The sequence below is a fragment of the Ustilago hordei genome, assembly GCF_900519145.1.
Source record: "Ustilago hordei strain Uho2 genome assembly, contig: UHO2_contig_07, whole genome shotgun sequence".
In the NCBI taxonomy this organism is placed as follows: Eukaryota; Fungi; Basidiomycota; class Ustilaginomycetes; order Ustilaginales; family Ustilaginaceae; genus Ustilago; species Ustilago hordei.
The window spans coordinates 443,037-454,510 of NW_024545289.1; the positions used below are offsets into that span (position 1 = coordinate 443,037).

The 11,474-nt window shown below is 53.1% G+C and overlaps 5 protein-coding genes across 5 annotated transcripts; 2 read left to right on the plus strand and 3 right to left on the minus strand.

Annotated features, from left to right (window-relative positions):
* Positions 1–1,100: 1,100 nt before the first annotated feature.
* Positions 1,101–2,270, plus strand: UHO2_03934 (uncharacterized protein; the record flags this gene model as incomplete). The annotated part of the gene is made up of 2 exons (XM_041559891.1): positions 1,101–1,376; positions 1,488–2,270. The coding sequence occupies 2 exons, from the start codon at positions 1,101–1,103 to the stop codon at positions 2,268–2,270; spliced, it is 1,059 nt and encodes a 352-aa protein (XP_041415825.1).
* Positions 2,271–2,746: 476 nt separating this feature from the next.
* UHO2_03935 (uncharacterized protein) lies at positions 2,747–3,237 on the minus strand (the record flags this gene model as incomplete). Its single annotated transcript, XM_041559892.1, has 2 exons — positions 2,747–3,024; positions 3,195–3,237. The coding sequence occupies 2 exons, from the start codon at positions 3,235–3,237 to the stop codon at positions 2,747–2,749; spliced, it is 321 nt and encodes a 106-aa protein (XP_041415826.1).
* A 1,074-nt stretch (positions 3,238–4,311) lies between these two features.
* UHO2_03936 (uncharacterized protein) lies at positions 4,312–4,922 on the minus strand (the record flags this gene model as incomplete). Its single annotated transcript, XM_041559893.1, has 2 exons — positions 4,312–4,650; positions 4,740–4,922. The coding sequence occupies 2 exons, from the start codon at positions 4,920–4,922 to the stop codon at positions 4,312–4,314; spliced, it is 522 nt and encodes a 173-aa protein (XP_041415827.1).
* A 360-nt stretch (positions 4,923–5,282) lies between these two features.
* UHO2_03937 (uncharacterized protein) lies at positions 5,283–6,578 on the minus strand (the record flags this gene model as incomplete). The annotated part of the gene is made up of 1 exon (XM_041559894.1): positions 5,283–6,578. One exon carries the CDS (start codon positions 6,576–6,578, stop codon positions 5,283–5,285), a length of 1,296 nt encoding a protein of 431 aa, XP_041415828.1.
* Positions 6,579–7,561: 983 nt separating this feature from the next.
* On the plus strand, positions 7,562–11,413 carry UHO2_03938 (uncharacterized protein; the record flags this gene model as incomplete). The annotated part of the gene is made up of 1 exon (XM_041559895.1): positions 7,562–11,413. The coding sequence occupies one exon, from the start codon at positions 7,562–7,564 to the stop codon at positions 11,411–11,413; it is 3,852 nt and encodes a 1,283-aa protein (XP_041415829.1).
* Positions 11,414–11,474: the final 61 nt, after the last annotated feature.

Consider the following 11,474-nt stretch of genomic DNA (forward strand, 5'->3'; position numbering starts at 1 on the left):
GACAATAGCTGTTGCACAGTTTGATAGTCACCGAGTATCTCGACAGACTGACCTGGGTTTCTGGCGCGAGACCCCTGACAGTATGTTTCTTGAAGCCAGTGTACCTTGAACTTGATGTGAGAGGGATCAACAGCCCTGGTGGGGAAAAGTGGCTTGCAGAGATCACAATAGACTGTATCCTTGCAAAGCTTGTTGGCAGGCTTATTGGCTTTGTTGCAACAAGAAGGGAGAATTGTGTGCTGGTATGACTTGTTGATGTAGATAGTGTCTACAAGGCACTCAATGCCCTGAGCCTGCCAGACAAAGTTCTTCTTTACTCCATTGTTGGTTGGCCTGGTGGATTGGGCAGAAGGCATATCAGACATCCGATTAATTGGGGTAGTGACACGTGTTTCTAAAAACATTAAAACACTCAAAGTTTGATAGCTACTGCGCGATCTGCAACAGGAATGCACAGGCCCGCCTCCACGACCAAGGCGAGATAGGCGAATTGGGGCAGCATATTTCCCGATCGAAGCGCAGAGATCGGGCTTTCCAATCGCATCGTGACAGAAACGGGGAAAGAGAAAAAGAGGCGCGCCTCGACTTTAGAGACTTCGCGTCGTGGAGTTGAAAGACAAAAAAGAACTTGCAGAACCGCGGCGCAGAAAGGGTAAGAAGGAGAGAAGGATGGAGCGGAAGCTCGCAACCCTGTCTACTGTCGACACTCCCTTCCTGCCTTCTTATCTACATCCACTCCTCCCGCTCAGACATAGCGACGATCAATTCTTCGAGCCAAGGATTGTCGTCTACGCCGACTTCGAGCTTCGAGATAGCTTCAGCGACCTTCACCCTCCACCTGTGCAAGTACGGAAACGACCGTGTCTCGCCAATCTTGGCGACGCCTTCACTTCGAGAGCCTATAGCAACAACAGGACGTCGCTATACACTCTTCCGCACTAGCATCCGCTCTACGACGCCCTTCGTTCTACTAGGCCGTCGTCAAACTGTTTTCCGCAATCCTCGACGCCGTCTCGCCTTTCCGAAGGAAGCCCGATTCGGCAACCCAAACGTCAAGCTCTTCGAAGCTCAACAACACATCACCCTCGGGATCTGAAAACATGCCAGTCACTCCCCGAAGCAGGACCGCTTCCGCAAGCGGTTCTCCAGCCAAGGCCAACGGCCGCAGACAATCTTCCCGCATCTCGATCACTCTTTCTGATGAAGAAGAGCCCGAGCTCAAGAAGAAACTCCGCAGTCGCCCGCCCAAAGCAAAGGTGCCAATCGAGGTCGTTGACGATGAAAATGACGATGAGGATGATGATGACGAAGAAGCTAGTGACGAGTTCGAGGTGGAAGTAATCCGTGACCATCGCCCGCACAAGGGCCCACAATCAGTAAGTGGTGAATCCTTCCCGATAGCATCCTCACCTACTCTTGGCGTGGCGTCTCAGACTCGGACCGTTAGCTGACTATCATTGATTCCATCTTTCTTGGCCACGTTGCAGTGGGATATGGAGTATCTCATCAAGTGGAAGGGTTGGTCTGAGGCTGACAACACCTGGGAGCCAGAGACAAACCTCCCGCAGAATCTCATCGACGACTATTGGAAGAAGCAGCCTTCCAAGTCGCAGCCAAAGAAGTTCGAGCAGGTGGGCAAACAAAAGGCACAAGACGATGTGGAGACTGATGAAAACGACATCGAGGAGATCGAAGCGGAGAGCGATGAGGAGGACGAGAAGTCGCCCAGAGGCAAGGCTAAGAACGGCCGTGGCTCAACAGCAACAAAACGTTCGAGCCCTTCAAAGTCGACACCCAAGCGCGGCGGTGCCAACAAGCGCCCACGTACTTCCACATCTAGCCGACGTCGAGCATCGTCCGATGAGGAGGAGGTGGAGGAGGAAGAGGAAGAGGAGGATGAGGAGGATGAGGAGGATGCCGCTTCAGTTGAATATGAAGAGGCGGCTAAGACGGCATTTGCCATGAAGAAGATCTCGGATCGCTTCCTCGACCATTACCTGAAGAAGTACGAGAGTTGGGAGAACCAGGTGAGGGCAGTCAACAACATGCAACGCAACGCTGACACCTCGCAGTTAGAGTCAGAAGTCGAGTTCAAAGAATCATCGGCATGGACTCGGGCCATGGAACAGATTAACGAAGAGCACAAGTACGTCGGCAAGGGTCCTTCCATCTGGATCGCCAACGACATTGTCAACAAGCGATGCCCCCAAAAGGTTATCAAGTTCTACGAGCAGCATGTCCGCTTCTCGAACCCTCGCTCCGCTCATTAGGCATGTCCTCCTTGCAGACAAATTTTTCTAAGGTCGGCCACCTCGTTACATGACACTCATCCACCTCAACAACATCATGTCTCGCCTTGAAGCGATGGCATCAGAGCTCCGCGTCCCATGAAATTGTATAGTATCTCACGCTCTTGCTTTGGAGCGTCTTGTTTCGCCATTGTCATCAATGGATTGTGCTTGTTCTCAGAGCTGCTGCCTGATCGTGAAATCGTGACGTCGACAACCTCGCAAAGCAACACCCGAGTCAAAACTATTCAATAACACAAGAGGAAGAGTGGACGACTTGCCTCAGCGAGCAGCTTCGGGGGATATCTTCACGTCAAACAACGAGGGAATTCAAACAGCATTCTCATTCTGCGTTCACCTTCCACGCGCTTCATCACGATACGTCACATCATTTCAAACTTGAATCATCATTGCTTAGGTATACTGGCCAGAGTGCGAAGTCGATGTCGGCTTGAGGCTTAGTTACCGTACTGGTTGTCGTACAGCTGCTCTGCCTGTTGACGAGCGTGACGCTTAGCCTCCTCCCGGTCCAAGAAGTCAAGACCCTTGGTCTCGAAGAGCTTGTCGACCTCTGCACCAGCGATACCGGCGAGCATCTCCTTGGCGAACTCGTGCTTGGGGTGTTCGCCCTTGGATTCTTGAAGCTTCTCGTACTCGCGCATGGCGACGAAACCGGCACCGAAACCGACGGCTTCGTGGGAGAACTTGGCCTCGTGCTCGCGGGGGTCCTGGTTGTCTGTTGGCAGGAGGCGGAAGCAGGAATACGGAGGCGACCGAGGGGGTTAGAGCGAAAAGAGAGAAAGAGAAAGGAGAGAGAGAGTGAGAGGAGGTCAGCGAGGGTTCAAAATGGTTAACGGGCAAGGAGATGGAAGGAGTTCGAGATGGGAAAGGAGTGCTTTCACGTACAGACAAAGTCAGCAGCCTCTTCGTGGTTACCGAATCCGATCATTTTGACGGTTGATTGACTTGGTGTTGGAGATGCGAGTGAGGATGAGGATGAGGATGAGGATGAGGATGAGGATGAGGATGAGGATGAGGATGAGTATGAGTATGAGTATGAAGGTGGATCCGAAATAAGTTGGAAAGGTTCGGAGAGGGCTATATGTATGTCTTGGAGGAAGAGCGGCGGCTCCGTTGGTCTCACCAGCTGGACCCAACTCACTGGCTGGACAGTGCGACCTTCCACAATTGTGATGCTGAGGACTGAAGGGAAGGCGGTGCTCGTACAAGCTGCGTTAGGTGCATGCGTGTCACAGTGCAAGCGCCGAGGATTCCAGCTTGCAATGTAGCCTCACCGCACAGTCCAAGCTTGACGTCAAGTTCAAGTGTTGGTGTCTAACAATGCAGACAGGCTGTGTCAGCCTTCCGGCTCTGTGGGAAAAGAGGTGTGATGTGAAAGACAGCGAGCGGTCCACAGCTGGTTTGAATCTTTCGCCATACTTCGGCTGTATCCTTCTGTTGCTTGTTCTTTTCCGCAGGTCTCGCTTTCTTCGTCCGCCGGTCCCGGTTTAGGGGTTCCTCTTTCGGCTTCAATGTCTCCCGCTCTACTGCCTGATTACTCGACTGCCTGACTACCCGACTGCCTGACTACTCGACTGTTTGGTCAGCCGAAGAGATGCCACCGGCGGTCCAGTCGGAACGAATCTAGCCCACCATGTTGGGTTGACAACCACAGCCCCAGACTGCACTTTTGGCCGCTCCAATCACGAGTGTCCGTGTTGCCCCTCGATTTAGCACTGGTCACGCTGCAGCACAGAGAGACAAGCATCGGATCTTCTATCGTGTTCGCTGTGGTCGATCCTCCGATCAGCTGCTACATCTGCTATCGGCGCATGTGTCGACAGATTGCTTGTGATGGCTGCCATGCAGATCCACCTCGTGTCAAGCTTGCAGCTTTCACTCAACACCACTTTCAACACCAATGGCTTATCCGAGAATGCAGCCCCGTACATACTTTGACGATACTTGAAGAGATTGTACAGTGTCAAACTACTATAACAGGTGAAAAGCATTATGAAGGGCTTTACTTTCGCTTTCCACCCTTCGACCCGCCAGCAGGCCCACCAGTGCTTCCACTCTGAGCCTTGACACTTGCCAGTGAGGCTTGCCACCACGAAACAGTCAAGAGCGACAACAATCCATGTGCCACACCAAAGACTGTCTCCACCCTAACACCTTGCTTGGCGAGCTTGTCCGGGAAAGCAAAGTCCACAAATGGCTCAGCATTGAGCAGCACAGAAGATGCGACACCGTGGTAAAGCAGCAGAAGAATAGCTGCGGCACGCTTGCCTGGAAGGTAGTCGGGAAGACCGTAAAGCAAAAGCGAGACAATAGCTAGGGAGAGAGCTAGTGTTGCATACATCTGTTCGAATCACAAGAACAAGGAGCAAGTAAGCATAAGAAGATGTACTTGGGCAGAGAAGACAAGAAAATTTGGTGGGCCAAACGTACCTTGATGACAACAGCCATAGTGTTGGTGATCTCATCCTTGAATGCGAGTCCATCGGTGAAGAAGAGCGCAATGAAAGCCAAGGGTCCTTCCATGGCTGTGTGGAGTAGCCAGAGGATGTTGAGCGGCGAGTAGCCTGAGTTGCCTTGCGCTTGGGATGCGAATGCTGTTTGTGGGTGCGCCATCACTGCGATCTCTCCAGCAGGGTTCTAGTCGTTGGTCTTAATGAGTGGTTGAGAAGAAGAGAGCTTGAATGTTCACAGGATAGAGATAAAGCTCGAAGCTTGGAGCCAATCAAGCTGTCGGTTCTGTCGGCGCTTGCTGCTCCGAGAAATTAAGACGTGTTCTTCTTGGTGGCGAAGAAAATAGCAAACTTTGTTAGGTCGCCGTAGCTGACAGCATCAATCGAGTTTCAACTTTGTTCTTTGCACCAGCATCAAACTACTTGGCAAAGCATTCAACTCAGTGCAAGCTCTCAACGCTACCTATCTAGCCTCTGAGGGTTTGACATTGATGCTGTCTATGATGGATGAGATGTACAAGTATTAGTCTTTCATTGAGCCCATAGGCACCCTCTGCCGCAACAGTCGCATTCTCACCTCGACCGTGTGACCATTCCACAGCTCCTTTCCATCCCGAACCTCAAAGCTCGGCAGACCATGTTGCTCTATGATCAATGAAGCAGAGACAGAGCCATGCATCGCCGCCTCTCTGATTCTGGCCGTTTGATCTATTGATGTATAAGCGTCAGTCTGTGCAAGATAGGCTGTGAGCCCACCGAGGAAAGAGTTACCTGCTCCCGTCACGTCTTTAATCTTGCTGGAGCTGATCTCTGGTAGTTCTAACGATCCTGCTTGGCAGTCGGATTCAGCGCCCAAAGAAGAAATGCGAGTGTTCGCTGCGGGGTCGCGAGTATGTGTCGGTGGAACGTCGGTGTGCCATGCCGGGATATGGTGCCAGCCGGGGGCGAACATTGTGCCTATCACCGACCCGCGAGCTCCACATCTGATGCAGATGATTGGTCCAAATGGCTGTCTGTTCATAGCTCTCTCTCTTGCCTCGGGGTCTCGGTTGAGCAGATGATCCAGAAACTTAGCAGCAACCTTGTCCCTAATAAAAGTCATGATCTTCTTTTCCAACCGCTTCTTTCGACCATCTAGCAGCTTCTCCCACTCGTCTTGCAGGCCTAACAGCGCTATTGCTTCTTCGTGATTCGGACTGAACACCTTGAGCTTCGGCAATACCTTGATGCAGCCATCGAGATTGTCAAACTCGCAAGAGTCTGGTATTGGCTCAAAGACCAGCTTTGGCCAATTCTTCTTTACCTCTCCTTCCTCTTTGCCAAGTATGTCTTCAATCTGAGCTACGGTCTCGAGCGCTCTCGCAGGCGAACATATCAAGTGGATCCATTCTGGCAACTTGGGGGGCTTGACCGTGCTGCATTGCAGCAAATCCTTGGGCTCGAGTCGAATCTTGGGCGAGAGGTAGTCGAATCCTCGATATTCACCCGTGTATCTGTTAACTGCTCGAGTTGTCTTATCCGGCCTTGACCTGTAGCGCCACATCGAACCATGTTCTCCAGTGGAAGAAGAGGGAGTGCGATTGAAGCGATCCAACACAGCTTGATCTGTATCCTTCCAATCACAGCCCCGATCGACGATCATCTGAATGGACGAAGGCAGAAGAAAGGGACGAGCACCGATAGCAAAGTAGCAGCCCCCGCCGCCGATCTGATCTGGCAGCCCTTTGTTGCCGAGATCCTTGCCTGTTTGATGATGGATGAATTGAAAAGTGTCGATGATGAACATTCCCATCGTTGCGAGCTTGATCGGTGACGCCATGTCTGATTGCGCCTGGGTACCGCTCATCCTTTGCAGCAGACACCCGACGCTCTCCCAGGAGAGCGTATTCGAAGCTGCCCAGAGGCTGCTGAGGCTGCTGAGGCTGAAGTTCGGATCGTCTGCAGTCGAAAGCAAGCTGTGGAGACATGGTATGGGGGGGCCTTTGCCTGGAATCCACTTGGTTTTTCTTCTTGTTTCGTGCGATTGAGTCGTGGATGTTGCTGTATGGATTCGTGTTTAGGGGCTCTTCAACCAACACGAACCCAGCAGATTGAGTTAAAGTTTTCGTGTGATTGATGATGATAGTAAGAGAGAGAGAGCGAGAGAGCAAGGAGAGAGAAGGAGTCTATATATATACAAAAGAAGAGCGGCAGAGAGCCGCATTGACTGCGGAACATAACAAAGCATTTGTCTTGAGTAGGTTGTGACACATGTGGTCCGTGCTCAGATGCTCAGGCCTTTTACTCGGCCGTGAGCACTACCTTCACTGTCTCTACGCTTTGTGTAGCTTTTATATACTTTAACTGATTGCACGCATTCTTCTCACAGACAGGGGTCATGACACCAAAACTCATCAGCTAACTACAGCTGCTGCTCGGTTGAATGGCTAGAGTTGACTTGCATCTCCATCCTCCTACCTCCTACCTCCTTGTTCTTCTTGCTGAAGCCTTGTGCCACTGTCGCCCCTGAGCTGATTTGAGTCGCGGTGCTGAGTTGCAGGCGCTTGGCGGACCCGGCTTGCTTGCCGATTGTTCCCTCTCCGCATTCATTTTTGTCCCCTTCATCTCGTATCCTTCTTCCATAGCCACCACCACCATCTTCCAACATCCTCAGTCCACTCTTATAACGACTCTTTGACGATTTCCCAACGGCCTTGATTCCAACTTGACGATATCTTCTCCCTGCTCTTGCAGTGATAGCATCAGACCGCCAAAAAGCAACAAAACATAGCTTCTTTGGCATCTAAAGCAACGTCTTCCATCATGGCCAACATCGACCCGCCGGCCATCTCTACGCCATCACGACCCAGGTACTCGCTCAAACCAAAGCCAAGTGGTAACCTCACTTCGGCCACTAGTAGTCCCAATGTCGCCGGGTTCAGCCCTGGGGGTCAAGTCTTCGAAGGCTACTCCTACCTCTCGCGATCCACATCCATGTCGACCTCGACTCGATCGCGTCCTAAGGGCTTGCAGAGCCGCACACCATCCGATGTCCACCTCGCGAGCCCTCCTACCGCCAGCCGCAAGCTTCCTTCCACACCCTCCTCCCCGATCATCCCTCGCCTGGCTGCTTCGTCCACCACCAGCCCTTTCACCAACACCACCGACCTCCCCAAGCGCAGATCCACCATTCATCGCATGCCTTTCTCGATCAGCACACCCGAACTCCAAACCATATCGTTCCTTCAGCCTCACTCTGCCCATTCAGATTCCGAAGCAGAACGTCTAGCTGAAGCAGTCGCCAACCTCCCTCACAACCCCAAAATCTGGCTCCCTTCCCAAGTAGCACTCTATCTCACCCATGTGCTCGGCCTAGTCCCTCGACCGGTAGTCGAAGACGTGACCGCCTACGTCAGGTCTTCCCGCATGGGAGGTCGTGCTTTTCTCAGATTAAGTGAGAAGGATCTTGAGCGTCAAGGGCTTAATCTCAAATGGAGAAAGTTGATGATTGAAGCTGTTCGAAAGCTCAGGAGGGATGCTCTCAGGGGCAGAATCTGGGGTAATGGCACCGGATCAATGCGCTGGCCCAAATCTGCGTCGGATCTGGAGCGAGAGGAAGCCGATGAACAAGATGCAATGCTCGAGGACGAAGAGGCTACTTTTGATCAGGATGGTATCGTTCGCAGCTCCAAGACTACAAGCAAGCTTACGCTCAAGCGAATGCGTGATAGCCGCAAAGTCAGAGGCATGATTCGAGCTTTCCAGACATCTCCTGAGCAAGATGATCTGTCTCTTGCTTCACCCCACCACTCCACCGACGCTGTCTACGCTCCTCATGGCTACGTACGCGAGCAAGCACAGCAGATCTTATCCGAGGCCGAACAGAAGAAGCTCTCCCTCCGCCGTCCCCTTCGTCCTCGCCGATCCACTGCTGACTTCCCATGGCTCGAGTCTCAGCCTGAAAAGAGCAAGTGGGAGGATATTGAGGCGCTGCTCGCCTCACTCACCCAGCAAGAGGCCAATGAGCTTGCCAACAAACTTGGCATGCTCGACTTGCTCGACACTGACGCTGTCAGCCGCGCTCTGAAGCAAGAATCCCATGACTCCAAGGCTAACTTCGTGCAACGCCGTGCGCCTTCGGCCGAAAGCGCAGACGAAATCGCCATGATGCCCACACTCGTCCGTCATGGCTCAGCGGACAGCTTCTCAGTCTCGGAGTGTAGTGGCACCGAAAGTGAGCTCGACTTCGCCGAAGAAACCGCTACCGAACCTCGCGGCCACAAACCTCGATACAGCGTGCTGGATGAAGATATCATCAGAGCCATCCTTGCTGAAGAAGACAACACTGCCACAATCGCCAGCCACGAATCTAGCCCGAAGACCGAGCTCACTCGCTCTCAGACCACAGCCTCCATCCTTCGCCCTTCCCGACCCTACCGCGCTTCTATGTACACCGATGATGAGCTGGCTGCGCTTAAGGACAACGAACAGCGCTTGCACACCCGCACCGAAAGCTCTCGAGAGCTCGTCGAGGTGCTCATGTCCTCCGGTCCAGCAGTAGAGGACGCTGTGGCAGAACCTGACTTTGGCACTGCTAGACTGCGCACCGAAGAGACTGCCCCTTCTATTCCCAGCTTCGATGCCACCACTCCACCTCCACAGGCTGCAAAACAGGATGAGGAGTACATCTTTACCCTCCCCGACAGCTCTCCCTCCGACAACACCGCTTCCATCCGCCGCAAGACCTCCCGCAAAGCCACATTCGGCAGCAAACGCGGAAAAGCAGTTCTCTCTCTCCTCAACAACTCCGACACCGAAAACAGCGACCTTTTCGCCTCACTACCTGGTGCGACGATGCTTCGTCAGAAATCTAACGAGCCACGCGCCACTCCAGGTGCTACCACCACAGCAGAGGACGAAAAAGGTTGGGGTGGAACTCTCGGCCGCAGTTTGAGCAGAAAGAGCTTGAACAACGTCTTTGATGCTCAACCAGCAAGCAGGTTTGCAAGTGTGAGGGCCAAGACTGGAAAGTTTGGAACCAGGAGGGGACTGGACAGAGTGGCATCAGAAGCTGAGGGTGAGGGTGAGGGTGAGGGTGAGGGTGAAGGTGAGGGTGAGGGTAAGGGTAAGGGTGAGGGTAAGGGTAAGGGTAAGGGTGAGGGTAAGGGTGAGGGTGAGGGTAAGGGTGAGGGTAAGGGTGAGGGTGAGGGTGAGGCGTTCGCTGCTCGGTTGGAGGCGCTGGAGCTGGACAAGGACGTTGATGCTCCAGTGGAGAGGTACGAAGAGACAGTGTTGTCTGAGGTTGAGGTTGAGGAGGAGGAGAGTGAACTGCATCGCAGACCTTCGGTTGAGCAGCGATTGTCTTCGTTGTTAGGTGCAGGTATGGTCGAGGTTGGAGACGCACCCGCCGCAGTACCTGTCAAGGCAGTCAAGCAGGTCGAAGAGGCAGCAGCTGATGTCGAGGCTGTTGCAGCGGAAGACCTTGGAGTCGTTTCGAAGGCAACTGAAGCCGCGGCCGAGGTTGAGGTTGATGCACAAGGTCCTCCACCTGCCGAAGATGCCGTCGCCCTCCTTGACACAGCCACATCTGATGATGCTCACGCTATCAACAAGGAGTGCTCTGCAGCCGAGCTAGAGGTCGTGGAAGATGCTCCCGTTAAGGCTGAAGTAGCAGAGCTTTCCAACACTCCGAGCGAGCTTGTCGAGACCGCCAAGACGGTCGAAGACACTACTCCGGCCAAACAACTTCCGACGATCGCCGAGACAGAAGATCGAGAAGAGCTCGCCTCTGTCGTATCTACCGAGCCAGAAACGCAACAGGATGCTGTTGCCGATAACGTCGCTCCAATCGAGGTCGCTCTCGGGGCTATCGAGGAGGACTACGTCGAAGTAACATCCCTCTCTTCAACCCCTGCCGATTCGATCGCCTCTCAACCAGCCGAGCCCATCACCACCGCCCTTGACTCCACTCCCGCTCCAGAAGGCCACTCACAGCTCCTCGTCCCCCTTACTCTCATTGAACCGCACCCCTCGGGCACAGGCAGCATCAAAAAGCGCTCCATGGTACTCGTCGATCGTAAAAGGTTCGAAAGTCTTGCTCGACGAATGACAGACCTCGAGCAGCAGTTGGAGACTCGCGCTTGCTCGTTTGCCAGCAGCTCTACTCCAGCTACGAGTGGCGGGTCTGGATTGCGAAACATGTTCTCTGCTCCTTCCGCTCAGGAAGGAACAGAAGAGAGTGTGATGGGCGATGAAGAAGGTGATGCTGTACTGGACGCAGTACTTGCTGCCTCCATTCCACCTGACTCTCAGAAGGCGAAAGAAGGAACGGAGGTGTTGAAAGTAGACGAGACGGTCGAGCAGTCTAAGCCTATTCAAGGTGGATGGTGGAACCCTTCCTTATGGGCCACCTACCTCTCTTCCCTCAATCCGTATTACTCTCAACCCTCCGCTTCACCTTCTTCCACTACTTGCTCCTCCGTTGGTACCTCAAACACCTACGATGGAGACGAAGAGCTCAATCTATGGGCATTGCTTGGACGACCGGAAAGCGAGCAAGAAGCACATCTGCTATCCATTGGTGCTATTCCAGCTTACATGCTGGGGTTGGGCGCTGGTGTCGGATTCGTGCTCGTACGAGAGATGTTGGGAAAAGGTGTTCTTGGTCAACACTAAGAAGTGGCTTCGTGGTTCATGTGATATTGTTTTAGCTTTCGTCTGGGACGATGATTTGTTT